Genomic DNA, 22619 nt, shown 5'->3' on the forward strand with positions numbered 1-22619 from the left:
TACTCCCTGTGGTTTCATTGTCCTTCCTTTTCATTTTTTCAGATACAAATTTCTGCAGTCTAATCATGTTATTCCTTCGTTACTCCAGTCTTATGTTGCTCTTCTTCAGAGCTCTCATTACTGAATCTCATTCCACAAACCTTTTTTTCTTTTTTGGTTCAAGTCACTTCAAGGACCTTCCCAGTCCACTACTATCCTTTCTCATCCAGCCATTGGCTTTAGTCCTTACCCTTATAAAACATTTTAAATTTAAGAGGATAAAATCATTCATAGATATTATTGAAAGGCCATGGTGATAAGTAGAAAAAGCATTGAGCTAGGAGCCAGAAGGCCTGAGTTCTGGATCCAGCTTCACAACCTACCAGCCATGGCATATCGGACTGATGGTTAACCTGAGTCTCAGCTTCCATATCTGAAAAATGGGTTTAATAATAATTGCTTATATAGCATAATGTTGTTTAAGGATCTGCAAAGATGATGCATATGAATGTTCTTTTATTATAATTATGTTATAAATATGATACCATTCTTAGTAGGTAGGGATCATTGGCATGAAATTCAGAAACCATGAGATAGGCTGGCTCCACCCAATATCCATACATTTTGATTTCTGTCTGTTTTAATCATTTCTCCTCACCCACATTTGACCGTACTGTTTATGGTAGTAGAAAAGTTGTGTCAAGATTGGAAGAAAAAGTGATTAAATTCTCCTTAGTCTTTGGTTTAGTGATCCCACTCCTGTGTGTATACACTTACTCCCAAGAAATCAAATAGAGAATCGAAGACCCAAGATATCACAGCATTCTTTGTGGTCCCAAGGAATTAAAACCATAGAGACCGCCCACTGATCGAAGGAATGCCAACTATGGTATGTGAATGTGATGGAATATTATTGCCTAATAAGAAAGGCAAGAATATGGAATTCAGAGAAAATGGAAGGATTTGTTTAAACTAACACACTACCTAACTAGGAGCAATACACACACAATACAACACACATTTACACAACAATGTAAATGAAAAAAATCATTAAAAGGTGAAAAAGAATTCTGAGTAATTAGACAAATCAATTGACAAGCATTTATTAAGCACTTACTATGTTCAGACCCTGTGTTCAGTGCTTGAGATACAAGGAAAAGCAAAAATGCAAACAGTCCCTGCCCTCAGGGAGTTTGTACAATAATACAGGAGACAACATGGAAATAAATAAGTATGCATAGGAGAGATACTGTGTAAAATACAGGTAACATAGTAGAAGGCTCAAGATACTGGGGCAACCAGGAAGGCCACCTGTAGAAAATGATGTTTGAATTGAATTTTTTTGGGGGGGTTTGGCTTTTGTTTTGTTTTTTGGGTTTTTTTGAGGGGCAATGAGGGTTAAGTGACTTACCCAGGGTCACAAAGCTAGTAAGTGTCAAGTGTCTGAGGCTGGATTTGAACTCAGGTCTTCCTGAATCCAGGGCCTGTGCCGTGCCTCCTTGAGTTGAATCTTGATATCAAGAGACAGACGAGAAGGAAGAGCATTCCAAGCATAGAGAACAGTCAATGAAAAGGCAAGGAGACAGGAAATGGAAAGAGGGTATGCAAAGAAAAGTAGAACATATGGTGGGGGAGTAAGATGAGACAGTACTGGGAGGTAGGTAGGAAGGGGCCAGGTATGATGTCATACAGAGGACTTAATGTTTGATCCTTCAGGAATAGGGAGCCCCTGGAGTTTATTGAATTGGGGGTGGGTTGGGTCATGGTCAGATCTACACTTTGGGAAAATTATTTTGTCAGCTCTGTGCAGGATGAATTGAAATGGAGAGAGAGCTAAAGCAGAGAGCCCAACTAGAAAGCTAATGCAATGGGCCAGTCAGGAGTGGAAGGAGATGACTTTGTCAATGAAGACAAGACATAAAAGTCATGTTGTGAAGATAGAAGTGATACTATTTGGCAACAGATTAGATATATGGGTGAATGAGAATGAGCAGCAGAGAACACTGGGATAAAAAAACTAAGAGGATAGTGGTGTTTTAACACATTGCGATAGAGAAATTGGGAACAGGCAAGAGTTTGGGATGAAAGAAAATGATTTGTTTTGGATATGTTGTGTTTGAGTCATCTACAGAACGTCCAGTATAAAATGTCCAATTGAAGACGTGGGATTGGAGCTTCAGAAGAGAAACTAGGACTGGGTATTTAGATCTGGGAATCATCTTATATAGAGATGGTGACTAAATCCATGGATGCTGATCAGATCACCAAGTGAGAAGGACAGAAAAAGACAAGGACAGCGCAGGAGAAAAGAGTAGGGCTATCTTAGGAGACACCTAGCTCTAGGAGGCATGACAGCAATGTAGAATCCACATGGGAGGATCAGTCCCACAGGTAGGCGAACTGGTTTTCAGGAAAACCCAGAAAAAGAGAGTATATTTAGTAGGAGAAAGCAATCAACAGTGTTGAATGCTGCAGAGGTCAAGACGGAAGAGGATCCCAAGAAAAAAAGTCATTAGATTTGGCAATTAATATGGCATTGGTCATTTTGGAGAGAGTAGTTTCAGTTGTGATGAGGTCAGAAGCCAGATGGAAAAAACCTAGGAAGGGTCTTCAAGAATAGATCATAAAGCGTACCTCCTTCCTCTTGGCAGAAAGCTGGGGCGATACTAGTACGGAATATTGCATACTGTCTATGGTTAGATGTGGTCAGTATAGCAAACATTTTTGCTTAATTGTTTTTCTTTGTCACAAAAGAGGTTTAAGTCTAGAGGGGCAGGGAGTGTTTTTATTTCTAGAATTTACTGTGAGGTAAAGACATCAATAATTTTTTTTTTTTTTTTTTTTTGCACAGGGCAGTGAGGTTTAAGTGACTTGCCCAGGGGCACACAGCTAGTGTCAAGTGTCTGAGGCCAGATTTGAACTCAGGTTTCAGGGCCAGTGCTCTATCCACTGCGCCACCTAGCTGCCCCTTGAGATTCACTTTCAAACATATATACATTAGAATTATGCTGTTTACATTTTTTAAAAAGTGGACAGCGTAGTCCAGTAGAGTGCTAGCCTCAGAGCCAGAAAGAATGAGGTTCAAATTCTGCTTCTTATCACTTACTGTGGGCAGGCTTATCTACAGACAGTGGTGGAGAGAGTTCTTACCCAACCAAACAGGTACCCTTTATTGTTAAAAATGTGACTTTAAAAGTATCCTTTTATAGCAAAGAAGATATGCTAATCTTTTTTAACACTGGAAGCATATTTATATAATGATGGGTGACTGTGTAAATACAGTCATAGACAACCATTTGTCTAAACATGATATGAAATGTGGAGGTATGCACGTGGTGAGTATGTTTGTGTGTGCAGACATGGTATGGAAACTTAAAACCCACATTTCCATGTATACTAATATTGACTTGCTGTGCTTGTCAGAGTGACCTGCAACATTCCATTTCCCTTGATATTCCATGCTTTGCACGTGTCTGCCTACTGCAGGAAGCCTATTCCACTCCTCACTCTGCCATGCTACTCCTCTCATTTTAGAAAGGACTTTGTATATATTTACTATAGCACTTAGTAGGTGCTCAAATATTTGTTGAAAGAGGGCTTTTCTAGGAAATTGACACACCCCTTACAGACTGAACTTTTTATCAGCTAGACAACTGAAGCACTCTGTTCAGATGATGATACAGATGTGCTAGAGTCACAGAGACCAAAAAGTCTATTTTTAACATAAAACTAGATCACAGTGATTGCTTTTTAGAAGGTGAGGCTTGAAAATTTTATGTAAATGTGCAAAGCAAAAATCAAGAGCTTTGTTTCCTTCCTATGCTGCTTAGCTGCTGAAAAGAGGGTTGGGGAAACAGGGGAACCTGTCACAGGAAGTTTGATAGGCCTGATAGATTTAAGGAGAAAAAATTGTTTAGAAAGAAAGATTGGGAGAAAAGGTAATTGCATGTGTTGGTCTCTTTGTGAGTGTGTTTGGGTTAGATATAGCCATCCCTGGCTGTCATTTGTATGGTGATGTTCTCGAATTTAAATTTGGGGAATCCAGTCATCTGGCCCTCTAACCCTGGGAGACGGGTGGTGTGTGTGTGTGTGTGTGTGTGTGTGTGTGTGTGTGTGTGTGTGTGTGTGTGTGTGTGTGTGTTTAAAAAATCTGATTTTGTTGGTAATGGGAACTCCCAGTGAGAAATGCCCTCTACCAGTGCATATCAATATCTGCTCTGTAGCTTAGTCAAAGAGAGCTTCCTGGGATCTCAAAAGTTAAGTGATTTGCCCGATCTCACGCAAGCAGTGTGTGTCATAAGTGAGACCTGAACCTGCTTCCTGACTGAGGCCACCTCTCACAACTTTTCTTCACTACATGCTACTTTTCTATCTATCTTCTGTATTGACTTCAAAATTAAGATAAATATTATATAATATTTTATTTTACTTGGTTAGAGTTTAAATTAATTTTAGAGGTTTACCTAAATAATTTGGAAATTGACAGGAAATCTCTACTTCTCTCCAGCCATAGTTCCCTCACTCTTATGTCACTATTTTTTTTACAAGATTTAAATATTTTTTTTATTTTTCTCCAATCTTAATAGTATTTTTTCCAGTTACATGTAAAGATTGTTTTCAAATTTGTTTTTATTTTATTTTTTATTTTATTTTATTTTATTTGTTTTTATTTTATTTTGAGTTACAAATTTTGAGTCCAAATTTTTCTCCCTCCCTCCCTTTCCTTCCCTCCCCATCCCCAAGACAGAACGCAATCTGATATAGGTGTTATTTATTACACACACACACACACACACACACACACACACACACACACACACACATATTAAACATTTCCACATTAGTTATAACACGATTTCTATGGCAAAATGCATACCAAGTTAAAAAGAAATGAGTTTCTGTACCAGGAGGCTTAGAGTTCCCCTTTCAGCTCTGTTCCTGACTTTCTCTGGGCTTCAAAACTGTGCCCTCACATTTAGTTACCTTTATTTCCCTTTCAGGAACCTAGTACCTTTATTTTCCTTAACATAAACTTGAGGGAAGAGGTTGTTTTTCCTTTTCTGTTTATAGTTGTATCTCCAGTACTTAGCACAGTGCCTAACACAGTAAATCTCTTTGATCTCCCTTCCTCCCTCCCTTCCTTCCTCCCTCCCTTCCTCCCTCCCTTCCTCCCTCCCTTCCTTCCTTCCTTCCTTCCTTCCTTCCTTCCTTCCTTCCTTCCTTCCTTCCTTCCTTCCTTCCTTCCTTCCTTCCTTCCTTCCTTCCTTCCTTCCTTCCTTCCTTCCTTCCTTCCTTCCTTCCTTCCTTCCTTCCTTCCTTCCTTCCTTCCTTCCTTCCTTCCTTCCTTCCTTCCTTCCTTCCTTCCTTCCTTCCTTCCTTCCTTCCTTCCTTCCTTCCTTCTCCTCTCCCTCCCTTCCCTGAATAGTCCCCTATTCTTATTCAGAGGAGATCCTTTGGGAAATCAGGAGCAGCTATAGCTGCCTGATTTCATGATGCTTACTGCTGCGGTCCCCAGCTGATTTGCCAAATTAGAGCAGATTTCAAATTAAAAGTATGTGTTTTGGGAGCTGAGCAGGGACACCTCAGTTTGAATGGCTGGACTGAAAATGAAGTCTTGTTTCTTTGTCTAAATTACATTGCTGTTTCAACCCCACAAGTTATCTGGGCACAAAATGGCATTTTAAGGGGACATCTGTGGATGAATGTTCACATTCTAGATACCACTAGATTGTTTGGAGGGTACCTCCACTGTCAGGGCTGGCTACTTTATCAGTCGTCACAGCCTAAGTGTTTGTTCAGATACCCACTGTTACGGGTTTTATTTCTAAATCTGCAATATCATCTTTCTTTAAACTGCTTTCTCTGGTTTCTATAGGATTTTGGTTGTTTTAAGGTGATCATGATTTTTAAAGCATTTACTTGCCCTTGGAGTGAATGCTTCAAAAATGAATGGCCTAGAGCTTAGAGTTGGAGATCTATGGAGTTATAAATTTGAGTGGGTGGAAAGGAAGGCTGAAGAGGCAGAGAAAAGCTTTATCCATCTGCAAATATAGCAAATTTTTTTCTTTGGAAGATCTTTGATAATAAAAACTAGGTGAGTATGGGTATACACTGCAGCTATTAAAGCTGGTTAAAACTAGTTAAAGCCATGACAGTTATTGGGAGGGCGGGGGGAGAGCATGGAATCATAGAAAGAACCCTGGACTTTCAATCAAAAGGCGTGTTTTTTAGTCCAGCTTGACCACTTACTATTGCGACCTTGGGGAAGACATGCAACCTGTCTGAGCCTCAGCTTCCTCCTCAGTAAAATGGATGATAAATTCACACTGCAGACCTGGCAAAGTTTTGTTTCTTTTATATGATCCAATGAGAGAATGCATATGAAAGGGCTTTGTGATCTGAAAATATAAACTCAGAATCATTGTCACCCTAATCAAGTTGTAAGTCACATCCGTGATTTACATATCCATGGATTGATGTAAAGCCACTGTGAAAAACAGCCTAGCTGTGGAGTGAGTTCCATGGATTTGGAGTCATCATGATTGGAAGGCCCTTAGAGGTCATCAAATGCAAGTACTGTTCTGAGTGTCGGGAGCCCCATTTTTACATCTGTGCTTATAAAAATTCAAGAGAACGTTACATCTTTGTCAGCATATCATAGGATCATAGCTTCAGAGCTGGAAGGGCCATCAAGTCCAACACTCATGTTACAAATAAGGAAACTGAGGCACAGAGGGGTTATGTGATTTGCCCACCACTGTCATATCACTAGTGTTTGAGGCAGGATTTGAACTCAGAGCTTCCTGACTCCAAGATTAGCATTCAATCCACTTAGCTGCCTCAGAGAGGCCTTGAGAGAGTTACTCTATGGAAATTCCCCTCCTCTTAGCATTAGTTTATCTTTTTTTTCTCTGTGTGTGCCTGGGTATTTGTCCCTCTTTCCCTGTGCTTCTTGATACATCTAATTCCCTTTATCCATCTTTGACCTCTCTGATCTTGTTGTCTTTGTCCTTTTACTTTTACCACATCTCCCTTACCCCTTCTCTTAACTTTACTTTAACTGGATTTAATTACTGATGTATTTAATAGAGTTTTATATTCTCTTTTCATGTTTTGAAAATGGACCCTTGTATTTTACCTATTTATATGCCTGCACAGGAATACTTGTCACCATCCTGCTAAAAAGAGCCAACATGGCAGAGTTGTAGGAAACAGTGCAGTGAACTTCCCTCCACAAAATCCCTCTAAACAAATCTGGAAAATGCACCAGACTGAATCCTGATGGGGAAATCCAGAAAAAGTCACAGTATAGGGAAATAGGGAAGTCTTTAGACATTAGGAATGGTTTGGACCAGGAATATACCACATTCCAAGGATTACAACCATATGAGAGGCTTTGTACCAGGACAAGAAAAGGTCTTGGTCCCATACAGACCTATACCTGGGTACTGTGAAGGGGACAGGTACAGACTGGCAACTTTGTTAGCCACTACCAGAGCACAAATCCAGGGAAGAATGAGAACCATGGCTTTCCTTATTGGGGAGGCCCTGGGTGGTATGCCAAGAAGGGAAGAAATACAGAAGCTAGCGGCAGGGGTGGTATGGTACAGACCTCAGCTGCAGAGCGGGTCTCATTTCTAGCATCTAGCTCAGCCTGCAGAAGAATAACCAGGTGAGGAATGCCAGATCAAAGAAGAGCCTACAATTCTGTTAGTCTGAACCACCAGAACTTTCCAACTAGCTGATAAGGGCTGAGTCCAATAGCAATCTACTCTTGCTCAGACAAAAACCCAAGTCAGGAACTTGCAGTACTCAGACCAGCGGGACAGTAATCAGACTTTGCTCTGGGTCATACCACTTTGGGAGCATCGAAAGCTTACAGATCTCCAACCTGTCCCTGAGATCCTGGAATAAGACAACAGTCAATACCCCCAAGAAAGCAGTAACATGACCAGGACTTTCGCCTCAGAAGTGCTGCTTTTGAAGACAGGAAGTAGGCTGGAAGAATGAGCAAACAACAAAATCCCACCATAAAGAGATATTACGGTATCTGGGAAGCTTGAAGCACAAACTGAGAAGAGAATGCCTCCAAAACATCTACAAGTAAGACCTCAGAGAAAAACACAGCTTTGTTAAAGTCCAACTAGAATTTCTAGAAGAGATAAAATAAGTTTTTTAAAAAAGAGGTCTAAATATTTTTATAAATGAAATGAGAGTGAAGAAAAAAAGCTGGAAAGAAATGGGAGTTATGGAAGAAAGAATTAGAAAGAAAACAGCTTAGCATAAGAGATACAAAACCTTGCTGAAGCAACAAACTCCCTGAAAATCAGAATGGACCAAAAAAAGAAGCCAGTGACTCCATGAGGCAACAAGAGATATAAAAACAAGATCAAAACAGTGAAATTATAGAAGAAAAATGCAAAATATCTCATAGCAAAAACAATGAACACAAAAAACATTGAATAGAAAAAGTATAAGAGTCTTTGGGTTATCTGAATGTCAGTACCAAAAAAAAAAAAAATGCCTAGACATCTTTTTCAAGAAATCTTAAAAGAAAATTGCCTAGAGAGGTCAAAGTAGAAATTGAAAGAATTCGCCAATCACCTCCTTGAAACAAAGCCCAAAAACTCCCAGGAAGATCATAGCCAAAATCCAGAGTTTTCTGTCAAAGAAAAAAATAGTGAGGCAGCCAGAAAGTATCAGGTACCAAGAAGCCACAGGGATCGCACATGATTTAGCAGCTACCACTAAAAAGGATCAGAGAAGCTGGAATTCACTATTCCAGAAGGCAGAAGATATGGGCTTACAGCAAAGAACAACTGACTCAGCAAAACTGAATCTAATGTTACAGGGAAGGGAAATAAATGGACGTTTAGCAGAGGTCTTCCAAAGCATTTCTGATGAAATGACCAAAGACATGGAGAAACCTTGAAGTTCTAACAGTAATGAAGAGAAATATTAAAAAAGGAAACACCAATGAACTATGAAAAAGGGGAGAGAATGCATGTTCCTTCTGAACCATGTCCTCATCAGAGGTCACAGATGCAGTCTTGATGACTTAAGAGTATCATGGATAGAAAAAGAGAGGAATACACAGGGGTAGGGGAGTATTGGTGGGGGGGAGAAGGGAAAAAGAAGCTAGGGAATATTATATAATGAAGGTGTACAAGTATACATCTATGCAAACAAGGAAAGCGTAATGGAAAGTACCTGATACTTGAACCTTATTCCCATTTGAACTGTTCAAAAGAAGGAAGAATACACACACACACACACACACACACACACACACACACACACGTACAGAAATAGGTTTGACTCAATAGGGAAATAGGAGGAAAAGGAGAGGGGGAGACCTAAAGGAAGGGTTTATTAAGCAAAGGATTAGTCCTAAGCCAATCAAACTCTTGGCATGCACAAAAATCTGCAGCTCTTTTTGAAGTGGCAAAGATGGAAATCTGAGGGGTATCCATAAATTGGGGAATGGGTGAACAAGTCGGTATATATAAATGTCATGGTATTATATTGACCTATTATCAGCATAATGAGCAACTATGATACCAGAGGACTAACAATGTAATATGCTTCCCACCTCCTGCTAAAGTGGTAAAGGGCTAAATGCAGAATAAGAAAAAATTGTTTAGACATGGTCAGTGTGGAAGTTTTTTTTTTTAATTGACTATACATGTTTGTAATGGATTGTGTTTTCCTTTATTCTCATTTAGGGAGAGGGTTTGGATGAGGTTGAGAAGGATAATTTAGGCTGATTAAAATAAATAAATAAATTTAAAAAATAAAACTCTTTAGTGGCTCCCAAATGCCTCACAGATAAAATATAAAATCCTTTGCTGACATTTAAAGCCCTCCACAGTTTGGCTCCCACTTACCCTTTCTAGTCCTGTTTCTAATTACTCCCCTTTCTCTATACTCTTTTCTGGTCACCCTGGCATGTATCTCGTGCTTCTCCACCATTGCACGAGGGGGTCACTGTGTTTAGGAGGCACTTATTTCATTGTCAACTCTACCTTGTATAAATCTTAGATTTCTTTTAAGCACAACTCCCTGTACTTAATAAAATTGCCTTTTACCCATGAGACCCTCATTTTCAGTTAAAAAAAAAGTTTCCCCCACTGTATAAGTATAGTATAGGAACAGTAGCTCATATTTCTATAGAATTTTTCTTCCAAAACATTTATTTATTTATTTATTTAAAGTTTTGAGTTCCAAATTCTGTCCCTCTTTCATTCCCTCCTTCCTTACCCTGCCCCCTCCCCAAGGTTGCAAGCAATTGGTATAGGTTATTGTAATGGTAGGAATGACGCCACCTGCTGGAGACTTACTGTAGGAAAGCTCCGCCATGAGGAGAAGACTCCTGAGGGCAAGACATGCGGCTTTTCTTTGGTGTCAGGAAGTGACGTTTGCTTGTGGGAGGAAGAGGGGGCGAGGCGGGCTCTCTCACTCTCTTTTGGTCAGGACTCTGGTGGAGAGCGTAGCTAGAAATGTACTCTTCCTTTAATAGATAGATGAATCTAGGCCTTTCTCTCTCTTTTTACCAAATTCTTGTTCTCCTTAATAAATGCTTAAAAGTTTAACTCTTGCTAAAGCTTATAATTTATTGGTGACCACTCGTTAGATATTTTAGACAGACTAGCTAGAATTTTAGTGCCTTACATTATACATGTGCAATTATGTAAAATATTACCATATTGGTCATTTTACATAAAAAGACTCAAGTAAAACAAGAAAAGAGAAAGCGCAAAATAGCATGCTTCAGTCTGTATTCAATTAATTTCAGTTCTTTCTATGGAGGTGGATAGTATGCTTCCTCATTAGTCCTTTGGGATTGTCTTGGATCATTGCTGAGAGTAGTTAAGTCATTCACAATTGCTCATAGAGCTATAATGCTGTCACTGTGCACAGTGTTCTCCTGGTTCTGCTCACTTCACTGTACATCAGTTCACATGAGTCTTTCTAGGTTTTTCTGAAATCCTGCTTGTCATTTCTTTGGAGCTAGAGCAGAAAGACCGGACTTCAAGCTTACGCTCTCTGCGCTTGTTTCTTCCTCTGTAAAAGGGGGTAAAGGGAGTACCTGCTTTCCAGGGTTGTTGTGAAGAGGTGATATTTGTAAAGCGCTTTGAAGACCTTCAAGTGCTGTATAAATGCCAGCTATCACGGTGGTGATTCTATGGTTGTGATGGTGGTGATGATGATGTCGATGGTGTTACTTTCCCTTCTTCCATGATTTCTTTGTTTTTTTGTGGGGCAATGTCATGATTTTTTTTTTTGGTAGTACAATGGGGGTTAAGTGACTTGCCCAGGGTCACACAGCTAGTAAGTGTCAAGTGTCTGAGGCCAGATTTGAACTCAGGTTCTCCTGACTCCAGGGCTGGTGCTCCATCCACTGCGCCACCTAGCTGCCCCTGAAAGCATAAACTTTTAAACATTTATTAAATTTATTAAATGTACAATAGACCTGGCAACTGAAGAGATTTCCCACAGATTAAAAATCATGGCACACACGCACAAAAAGAAAAAAAAATGCTTCAGATGACTAATAATGTGAAGTGCAGATTAAACAGCTCTGATGCTCTCACAACATTCAAACCAGCAAAGGTGACAGAAAAGGGGAGTAATGGCTGCTGGATGTACTGTGGGAGCACAGGCACCCCTGTTGGGTGCAACAGGCTTGTTGGTGTGAATTCCATCTGTCTGTTCTAGAAAGCCCCTTGAGATGTACCTCCAAAGACACTAGACTGTGCATAACCTCTTTTAGCCATCAGTCTTGCTACTAGTCCTGTACCCCAAAGAAATTAATTAAGATAAGGAAAGGACCCTTATGTACAAAAGTCTTTATAGCACTTAAAAACAACCTCAACAACAAAAAATCAGAAACAAAAGGAGTATCCATCATCAATGCGGAGGTGGGAAAGGGGTTATAAGGCACAGTTGAGGGAGAGTGCTATTAATGCCAAGAAAAACGACTTAAGAAAAGACTATTAGTAAAGCATTTTTTAAAATATGCTAAATAGAATAGAAAGATGTTTAGAAAGGGACAGATGAGCAGGACAATTTTGGAACTATTACATTAAAAAACCCAAGTAATTTGTAACAGAGATTTGTGGTTTCTTATAGAGTTCTTTTTCTGTTTTCTTTGATATAGAAATGATCAGGTTTGTTGTCAGGTTCATAATAAAAAAAATGATGTGCTCTCTTTCATGTGTCCCCAAGAGGCATCTTTGTATAGGTCCCTTGAGCTCAAATGAGCACAATACCAAGTATAGGAGTCAGGTGATTTGCTGATTTTAGTATTTAAAAATTCAGAAGTTCTGCAGGGATGATAGTTTTAGGGGCAGGATCTGGCTGTCTGGTCCAACCTTCTTATTTTACAGATGACAAGACATACTTTAAAAGATTGTATGGTTTACCCAATTTCAAATAGCTCATGAGTTGCTCGAGTATTATAACTCCAAAGTCAATACTTTCCCCCCTGTACTACACTGCCTAATCTCACATATGTGCAAAAGGAAAATTAATTAAGGAAATAGCTTAGGTTGTGTTAATGTCTTTGGTTTTTACCTCAGACCAATTTCTGGATGGTCAGTGGGATATGATGGATAGAAAGCTTCCCTTGAAGATAGACCCAGGCTTGAAGTCCTGCCTCTGATCCATGCTTGGCTGTCCTGCTTGGGGCAAATCACTTCATCTTCAGTGTCTTCAGTCTGTTCTCTAAGACTGTAAATCACAGAGCAAGTGGTGGTTTGCATTGTTAGAGGGAAGTTTCCTCTGTCAATTAAGGCATGCACCGTATCAATTAACTGGCACTCCCAAATTCGATCTGCTTTTCACCCTATTGATAACTGGGAGCATTCTCTTAGACCAAAGGAAAAGAGTGAAGCAAAATCAGGCAACATAGCTACCACAGCCAGCCATGGTTGACTCCCACCTCCCCCCCAGCAAAAGGGAGTGAGTGCAGACAGAGAAAATATTACTAAGCATATGACAGTGGAATAAGTATGTTTGTATGAATGGATTATTCAGAGAGGTAAGGCCATTTTCATGGCTTTCTCATACCGAGAAACAATTTTTTCTTAACATTTTGTGGTATTTCCCAGAAGTAGCTTTTCTTTTAAAATGTTACAAACACAAAATCCTTGGAATTGATGAAAGATGTCTATTAATATACTTTCCTAATGCTTAGATAAATAGGAAGTCATACAGCAGCAAGCAGAGTTTATGTAGACAGAGGATTGAGGAAGTAATCAGTTTTGGATTTCAAGCATCTAATGCCTAAGCATTAGTCCTTGACTGTTGCCTAAGCTGTTGATAATTTTCCTTGCCATTTCTCTGAGATTCACTTTCTTTCCTTTTCATTGATCACAAGCCACCACCCAAAGGCCAATTCTCTAACTAGCAATCTTTGGGTCATAAATCAGTTGATATATCTGAAGCACATTGTCTGAATGAACTAAAAAATATAGCCACGTAGTATAATTTAAGGTACATTTTAAAGGAATCTTGTGTAAATATCTTTTTTCCTTTTTTGTCCAGGAAGTGTCGATATTAAGTTTAGATTCAGTTATTCTCCTTTGTTTTCATGGAATAATGGAAAGAGTACTCAATTTGAAGCCAGACAAACTGGGTTCAAATCTCAGCTTTTTTTCTTACCGGGTCTGTGACCTTGGGTAAGACACTTAAGTAAGCCTCAGTTTCCATCTCTTTAAAAAGGAATGGGTTTGATTAGATCAGGGGTTCTTAGCCTGGGGTCTGGAAAATTGTGTTTCTAATATTTTTGTTGCTGTACTTCCATATAATTGTCCTCCTTTTTAAGCTTTTGTGTTTTATTTTATGCCTTTAAAGACATTGCTTTCAGGAGAGGTCCATAGTTTTTTACCAGAGTCAAAGGGGGTCTGTGTCACAAAGAAAGGTTAAGATCTTCTAGACTAGATATTCACTAAGGTTTCTCCCAGCTCTAACCTTATGATCATCTATTGTTTGATATGCACTTCACATGTTTTCCACTACAGTTCTACAGACTGAGTGCTAAGGAAGGTGAGGAGGGGCGATGGATAGAATTTACTTGTGGGGAGGAGTAAAACAAAACAAATGTTACATTAATCAAACTGAGATACATCTTACTGCAGTCCTGAGCAAGACAGGCCTTCAGATGCGTGTAGCTAGCACTTGTATGTATCCATACACACACACAGACACACACACACGCACACATGCACATATATACGTACATACACACATCCATGTCTGTTAGCTTAAGGTTTGCAAAGCGCTTTACAAATATTGCACTTTCTCCTCACAACAACAACTGGGATTACCCTTCTGTTACAGATGAGAAAATTTAGCAGCCAGTAAGTAGTGTTTGAGGCTGGATTTGAACTCATGTCTTCCTGATTCCAAGTCCAGCTCTCTATTTTCTCTGCCACTGCTTAGTTGCCAAATGAAATCTGGGCTTGGTTGTTGCTGATATATGTAATTTGCTACTGAAATAATAATACTGATTTCACTGTGCCCATTTGCTGCTTTGACCCCTGGATTTCACTGCCTCCAGCTGGAAGGAATCGTTAGAGGTCTTAGGATCATGGATTTTGAGTTGAAAGAGATTTTAGAAGTCACCTATTCTGACTCCCTCTTTTGGTTGGGCAATGAGGGTTAAGTGACTTGCCCAGGGTCACACAGCTAGTAAGTGTCAAGTGTCTGAGGCCGGATTTGAACTCAGGTCCTCCTGACTCCAGGGCCGGTGCTTTATCCACTGCACCACCTAGCTACTCCCCTGACTCCCTCTTAACAAGGATCTATCCTGAGTGTGAGACATTAACCTTTTTGTCCCCTTATTCCCAGGTGCTTCTCCCTTGCAAGCAGTCTGCAAGAATTTGTTAAGCACCTGCAATTTGCCAAGCACCATACTAAGTGCTGGAGATGCAAAGAAAGACCAAAAAAAACCAACCAACCAACCAAACCAAACCCACAGTCCCTGTTCTCAAGGAGCTCATGCTATAAAGGGTAACTGTCATGCAAAAGGTGAAAAAAGGAGAAAGGAGGAAAAGGAGGTGTGAATGTATGAGTCTCAAACACTTCCAAATAGGGTGTTCTGCTGTGGCTATTTCACCACCCTCTTTGTGGTTTTGAGTCAGTCGTACATGTGTGCTCACAGTTATATTTGGTTGTGGTCTCATCAAATAACACCCATTCCTATAAAGTGACCTCAGGGGGAGACAGTCACTCATTATAATTGCCATTTGTTTCCAGAAAGGTTGCCACTCAAGTATAGAGGAAGAGTTAGCCAAAGTGTGGCATACCATTATAGTTGTAAATGTGGAAAGAAGAGAGGCTGGGAATACACTTAGCTATGAGTGAACAAGGCCAGAATTACATTGAAAAATAAGTTTAGCTTAGGAGAGATGCATTCATGAAAAATGCTTTAATTTTTTTTTTTACTATAAATACTCAAAATGATTTCTTATTCATTTTTTGGTGCATGTATCACATCTGTTATCCCTGATTGTGATTTGGTATAATCCTATCAATCAGGATACACACTATAATATATTTATCATAACAAAACATAGGGCAGGTTTTCAAAAATGTTGAACTTAGACTTCCCAGGTTTTTCAGAAAATCTTCATGTTCAATTCAACTCAGTAAACTTTTATGAAGTATGTACTATGTGCCAGGCACTATGTTAAGCTCTGAGGCTACAAATGAGAAGGTCCTTTAGATTATGTATTTTCCTATATTTATATTTTCTATGTATCCTCATTATAATGACAGTTGTAAAATTTAATATTACAGGTTGTCTGCCATTGAAACGCTTTGTCTGATGTATTTTTCAGATATGGAGACAAGTGAAAAACTCCAAGGAAGTGGGATCCTTCAATTGTTTGCCAGCCTGCTGACGCCACACTCACCCTGCACAGCCAAAGTCGCAAACATCATAGCGGAAGTAGCCAAAAATGGTGAGGTTTTCCTCAAGAACTTTTCTGCTGGAACATCTTCAGTTTTGCACCTCACCTGTCAGTATGCTTTATTTCATTTATGTTTTGCTTTTGTAGGGTAGACAATTTTTCCATCTGTCACTCTATCTCCTTATGTCTCTCTCCAGTGAATCTTTTCTTCTTCTTTTTTTTCATATAGTTGTTTAGAATGGCTATATTTATTTATTTAATTTTTTTAATTTAATTTTTTTTAGTGAGGTAATTGGGGTTAAGTGACTTGCCCAGGGTCACACAGCTAGTAAGGGTTAAATGTCTGAGGCTGGATTTGAACTCAGGTACTCCTGAATCCAGGGCTGGTGCTTTATCCACTGTGCCACCTAGCTGCCCCAGAATGGCTATATTTATATAGCTATTCCATTCATATATTTATCATTCACTAATTCATTGCCATGGAACAGTATTTGAGAGAGAATTTTGTCAGTTTTTTTTGCTGAATTTCTATGACTTTAATTAAAAAAAAAATCTCTTACCAAAGGATCATTCGAATGCTTCACTGAAATATTTCCTTTCAAAGAAAGACTTAGTTCTCAATGCATATCCTAGATTGTTCACCGACTATGTAAATTTCCTGTTTTCCCGGTTTGGTTTATTCTTCTGATCGCACAGCTCTTCTTTATGTAACTGAGATATACCTCCTGCCTCTCAGTTCCTGCGAAATATAGAAAATACTGGATAATGCAAGTCTGAAGACTACCCATCAGAAATAATTTCATACTTGTTCTGGTCCCATGCTTAGGGGCTGGATTTGTAGCAGGACTCTTTTTTGAAATGGTCATATTGAGGCAGGATGAATGGCCTAAAATATTTAATCACCTTGATTAATGTTCACGACTAGCATGTGGAATTCATTAATGGGATAATGGGATAGCTTTGATGGACCTGAATGTTTCAGGAGCTATAATTATCTTCAGAAAACCTCATTGAATAAGTTGCATTGGATAAAGCACTGTAAAACAAAGAGGAGATTTTGTGGCTTTATTTCACGGTCTGTCAATAAGCATTTAATGGATACTGTGTGGCATTACTGGTTCCTAGGGATACAAGAACAAAAATGAAACAGTGTTATCCTCAGGGAGCTTGCATTCCATGGCAGATGGTTTGATGAAGTACCTGAATCCATTGTATTCTAATTTAACTGTACCAGTTCCCATTTGTTTTTTCACTGTGCCTCTAAATCTTTTAGGGTTACTTAGCAATAGTCTTTCAGTTCTGCCATAATAAACTATGATTTCAGTACTAGTAACTGAAAGGTGGCTAACCTCTGTATATGTTAGTCTATAGTTACATTATTTTTTTTTCTTGGTGTTAGTATGTTTTTTTTTAATAGAAGTATTTTATTATTTTCCAGTTACATGTAGAAATAGTTTTCAACATTTGTTTATATAAGATTTCCAATTTCAAATTTTTCTCCCTCCCTCTCCCCCCTCCCCTAGACAGCAGGCAATCTAATATAGGTTATATATACATAATAAAATTAAACATATTTCTGCATTAGTCATATTATAAGAGAAGAATCAGAGCAAAAAGGAAAAACCTCAAAACAAAACCAACACCACCAAAACCAAAAGCAATAGTATGGTCCAATCAGCATCCATATTCCACAGTTCCTTTTTTTTTTTTTCCCTCTGGATTTGGAGAGCCTTTTTCCATGATGAGTCCTTTGGAATTTTCTTGTACCATTGGATTGGTGAGAAGAATCCAGTCTATCACAGTTGATCAACACAAAATGTTGATGATACTGTGTATAATGTTCTTCTGGTTCTGCTCATCTCATTCATCATCAGTTCATACAAGTCCTTCCAGGTTTCTCTGAACTCCACCTGCTCATCATTTCTTACAGCACAATAGAATTCCATTACATTCATATGCCACAACTTGTTCAGCCATTCCCCAATTGATGGGCAGCCCATCAATTTCCAATTCCTTGCCACCACAAAAAGAGCAGCTATAAATATTTTTGTACATGTGGGTCCTTTTCCCTTTTTTATGATCTCTTTGGGAAAAAGACCCAAAAGTGGCATTGCTGGGTCAAAGGGTATGCACAGATTTATAGCCCTTCGGGCATTAAAGTTACATTATTTTGTGGTATTATTTTAATATTGTGGTGAATGCCCCTAAATCCAGGAGATCCTGAGCAGCTCTGCAGAAATTTGGGATGACTTCAGAGAAGGTCAGATGCCCTAAGAATTCACCCAGGTCCAGTAAAGACACACTGTAAGCTTCATGGGCCTGCCCTTCACAACCTTTTTTTGAGGGTGGGGGGCAGGGCAAGGTAGTGAGGGTTAAGTGACTTGCCCAAAGGTCACACAGCTAGTGTCAAGTGTCTGAGGCCAGATTTGAACTCAGGACCTCCTGAATCCAGGGCCGGTGCTTTATCCACTGCACCACCTAGCTGCCCCCATCACAATCTTTTGATGAATGTGCTGAACCCTCCTGAAACTTACTAATGTCCTCAAGTCTTAATTATTTGTTCTGGCTCAAGTTATAGCCATGTTATGAGTGGCTTCACATTGCCAGTGAAGGAGGTGAATCTACAAAGGTTGTGATCTGCTCAAATGACAGTTTGTCATTAGCAGACTAGAGATTAGGACATATGGTTCTTATGTTTATTGCTCAGTTTTTTATTCCATCGTGTCATGTTTATCACTTTAGATCTCCAGATAGCTGAGTGAGTGTGCCAAGAATACAAAATTGGTTGATCCTTATAGCCTTTGCAATGCCCATTTCAGGAAAGAGCAATAAAACAGCAGACTTATGGGGAAGGTTTTGGTTTTAGTATAAAAAAGGGCCATTCTCCTATGGTCTCACTTAATCAAATGAAGGCTCTTTTATTTACTCACAGGACTAAGAACATTAACACATTTGGCACTAGAGGATTCTCTGCTGGAGCAGAGAACGTTTATCTTTTGAAAACATTGAAAATTTGATCATGTGTAGACTTAACCAAACTGATCTCTACTGGAAGGACTAGGATACCTTCAAGTATTTATCCTTAATCATTGAATTACTTGAAGACTGGTCTCTATTGGAAGTTAATGATGACTGTCTAGACGGAACTATCTTTTAGACCCATAATGACCCAATAGAGAACACTTGTGCATTTGTGATGACTGCTGTACTCTTACTTCTCGTAACTTGTCTGACCATCCCTTCATCAAAACCTTTGCTGGTTCTGCATCTGGGTCATACTCACTAATCATAGTGTTCCCCAAGACTGTCCTGGCCCCTCTTCTCCTTATGTCACTTGATGTTCAGTTCCCTTGTGTCTAGTTATCATCATTAGGAAGGTGATTCTCAGATCCTTCCTGAGCTTCAGCCTTACATCAGAGACAGCCTCCTTGGTACCTCACATTGGATGCCCTGTAAGCATCTCAAACTCACTGTTTCCAAAACATTGTCTTCCCTGCCCCACCAAATCCTCCCCTCTTTCAACCTGTCTCTCCAAGGCTCTCTCAAACCTCCCGTCACCCACGCTTGCACATCTCTTGTACTCCGTGCATACATCCAAACTCCATGCAAGTCTTACTCTTTTTGCCTTCACAACATCTCTAGAATACACCTCCCTCTTTCTTTTTTTTTCTTTTTTTTTTTGCGGGGCAATGGGGGTTAAGTGACTTGCCCAGGGTCACACAGCTAGTAAGTGTAAAGTGTCTAAGGCCAGATTTGAACTCAGGTACTCCTGAATCCAGGGCCAGTGCTTTATCCACTGTGCCACCTAGCCGCCCCCCACCTCCCTCTTTCCATGCACACACAGAGATGATCTCCCAGTTTGGGTGCCTGGACCAGGACAACAGCTTTCTGCTTGATCTCCCTGCTGCCTTGTGGAATCCATCTCCACTCAGGTGCTGGTGTGGTCTGACCGTGGCCCTCTCTGCTCAGTGAAGGCTGGAGGATCTTCCTCTCCTCTCAGATCAAATATAAACTCCTGCATTGGATTTTTATTTTATTTTATTTATTATTATTTTTTTTTAGTGAGGCAATTGGGGTTAAGTGACTTGCCCAGGGTCACACAGCCAGTAAGTGTTAAGTGGCTGAGGCCAGATTTGAACTCAGGTCCTCCTGAATCCAGGGCCAGTGCTTTATCCATTGTGCCACCTAGCTGCTCCCACTGCATTTGATTTTAAAGCCCTTCGCAGCCCTTTTCCCTTTCTGTTCTTTCCAGTCTTTATACTTTACTCCCCTCCATGGACTCTGTGATCCAACAGCGGCTTCCCTTGTGCTGCCTTGTACTTGACTCTCCATTTCCTGACCCTCTGCCTTTTTCTCAGCTGTCCCCCATTCCTGGAATGCTCTCCCTCCTGGCCTCTGCCTCCTGGCCTCCTTCAGAACTTGGCTCAAATCCCCCAGTCGTAAGACCTTTCTTGGTTCTCCCCCGCCCAATACTCACAGTCCCTCCCTTCTGAAATGACTTTCCATCCCCCCTGTAGACATCTTGTTTGTACAGTGTTGTTTACATGGTTTTCTTCCCACGTTAGACTTTGAGCTCCTTGCAGGCACAAACCCTGTTTTCTCTTTGGCTTTTTCTTTTTCTTGGAATCCCCAGTGCTCAGCACAGTACCTGGTGCATAGTCAATGCTTAATGAATGCTTGTTGTCTGACTTCCTACTAGAATATTTTCAATGAAAGCTTGGAGATGATCAAGAAGGTGCTAACGTGTCAGGGAATAGTTTCTTTTTATCCAACTAAAGATGCACAAAAATTGTAAGAATGCATTAGAGCTGTAATGAGTCTTGCGGATCCCCCTCCAAAGTGTAGACAGCTGACACACAGGGATAATGCTTCTTAGAAGCTACCAGAAGCATGGGGCAAGACTATTCATGAGTTTTATGTGAAAAGGAGAGATTCCACATGTTAATAAGTTGTAAGATGATGTAAATATAGTCATCTACTTATTTATGTTTTTTGGTAATATGCATATATATACAATGATAAAACATAATAAATTTACCCTTGTCTCATAGAAGTAACTCTGGGTTCTCAAACTCTACACCAGTGAATGATGAGTTTCCCCAAACATTAATTTGCTAGAGCCAGGGAGATTATCCATTTTCCTCTTTCCCTATTCCCTTGTCATTGGCTTAATTAATTTCACCTTTGCTGTGTATTTTATTCTCATTAATAAAACCTGGTTTGTTTGTGGAAAAGAGGCTGTTGATCCCCTTTCTTTTTGGCCTGGGAAAAATAACTAAAAAAGGCAGTCAGGAGGGGAGGAAACCTTGGACCTAGAGGTCCCTCATTATTTTCTGAACCCCAATATTACAGTGAGCCACCCAATTAACTCTCCCCATATTAAATTTGGCCCCTGCAGTTCTCCATATACTTATCTAGGTGCATGTTAGCTCCTCAAGAATAGAAGCTTATTCTGTGTGACCCTGGGCAAGTCACTTAACCCTCACTGCCCCGCCCCCCCTCCCCCATTTTTTTTTTTAAATAGAAGCTTATTTATAGAATAGAAGAGTAGAAGGCTGTTTCACTTTCTTTGCATCCCCTCGCTTAGCACAATACCTGGTACATGGACACTGAATAAATGCTTATTGCTTGATGGAAGTCCTGGTGAGAATGTGAAGAGGTTTTGGAAGAATGACACACAAGGAGGGAATTATACAAAAGGATGGAAAATGATGGTCTGATCAAGGAATTGGCCTTCTCAGTCATAAGAGTGGATCAAGAGTGTGACCATCCCTAAGTATGGCTGAATGACTGAGGACCCTAGAAGGGAACATCATCATGTGAACTGAAGTCCTTTTTTATTTACATGAATGGAATGGAAGGGCAGGGAGAGGAAAACCAAGGCAAATGTTGTAAGTACTTGGAGAAAGGAAAGAGAATGATTTGGGAGCCACCAGATAGTCTCTAGATAGGGTGGAATATCTGTATCTGTCCCGTCACCTCTCATATAAGGAAACTGAGGCCCAGCCAAGATGAGTGACTTTCTCAAGATCCAGGAGCTTGTCAACGAGAATGCTGAAACTCATATCCACACTGACAGACTCTTAGTCTAATGCACTTTCCATTACATCATTGACCAGCCTTTTCCTACACTCATATAATGTTCCTAGTTTGAGGACAAAGGTGGCAGATTGTTTGTGAACCTTCATAGCAGGTATTCACAAAAAGAAAAGCATGAGAGTGGGGTCTAGGTGACAGTCCCACAACATGTTAAGGCATTATTTTTTTGAAATGGTTTACTGGAATGGTTTTTTATTGACTTGCCATTTTGATTTCTTAAGAACACATGTATGACAAGGGAGATAGCTTAGTGTACATCTGCAGTGCTGTTTGAATAATTTGCAATTTAGTTAATGCTTTGAATTTTTACTTAATTGTCAAGGTCATAGAATGAACGTTGCCAATTTTTCCCTCATTTATGCTGTAGATGTTGCTCCCAAAGCATACTTAATCATTATTTGGGGATTTTAAATTAACTGCAGTGAAAAATCAATTAAGATCCTTTTGGTTCTGATAAATCAGCAACAGAAAAACATGGCAAAGGTCTTCATTATGTAAATGTTTTATACGATGTTTGTTGGGGTGAGAATGGGGTAATTTTTGTGTAGAAATGTGATTTTCCGTCGCAAAGCACTTTAATCACTGGAAGCCCAAACCCACACTTCCTTAGGGAGGGTGACTTAT

General features: G+C 39.7%; 1 protein-coding gene across 4 annotated transcripts in view; it reads left to right on the plus strand.

Annotated features, from left to right (window-relative positions):
- Positions 1 to 22619, plus strand: part of RAP1GDS1 (Rap1 GTPase-GDP dissociation stimulator 1) — a 214137-nt gene that overhangs the window by 86819 nt on the left and 104699 nt on the right. For all 4 annotated transcript variants that reach the window (XM_043972756.1, XM_043972753.1, XM_043972754.1 and 1 more), the window contains exon 3: positions 15825 to 15947. In XM_043972756.1, coding sequence (XP_043828691.1) covers positions 15825 to 15947 — 123 coding nt within the window. The remainder of the gene's footprint in view (positions 1 to 15824; positions 15948 to 22619) is intronic.

This window comes from Dromiciops gliroides, chromosome 6 (assembly GCF_019393635.1).
Source record: "Dromiciops gliroides isolate mDroGli1 chromosome 6, mDroGli1.pri, whole genome shotgun sequence".
Classification (NCBI taxonomy): Eukaryota; Metazoa; Chordata; class Mammalia; order Microbiotheria; family Microbiotheriidae; genus Dromiciops; species Dromiciops gliroides.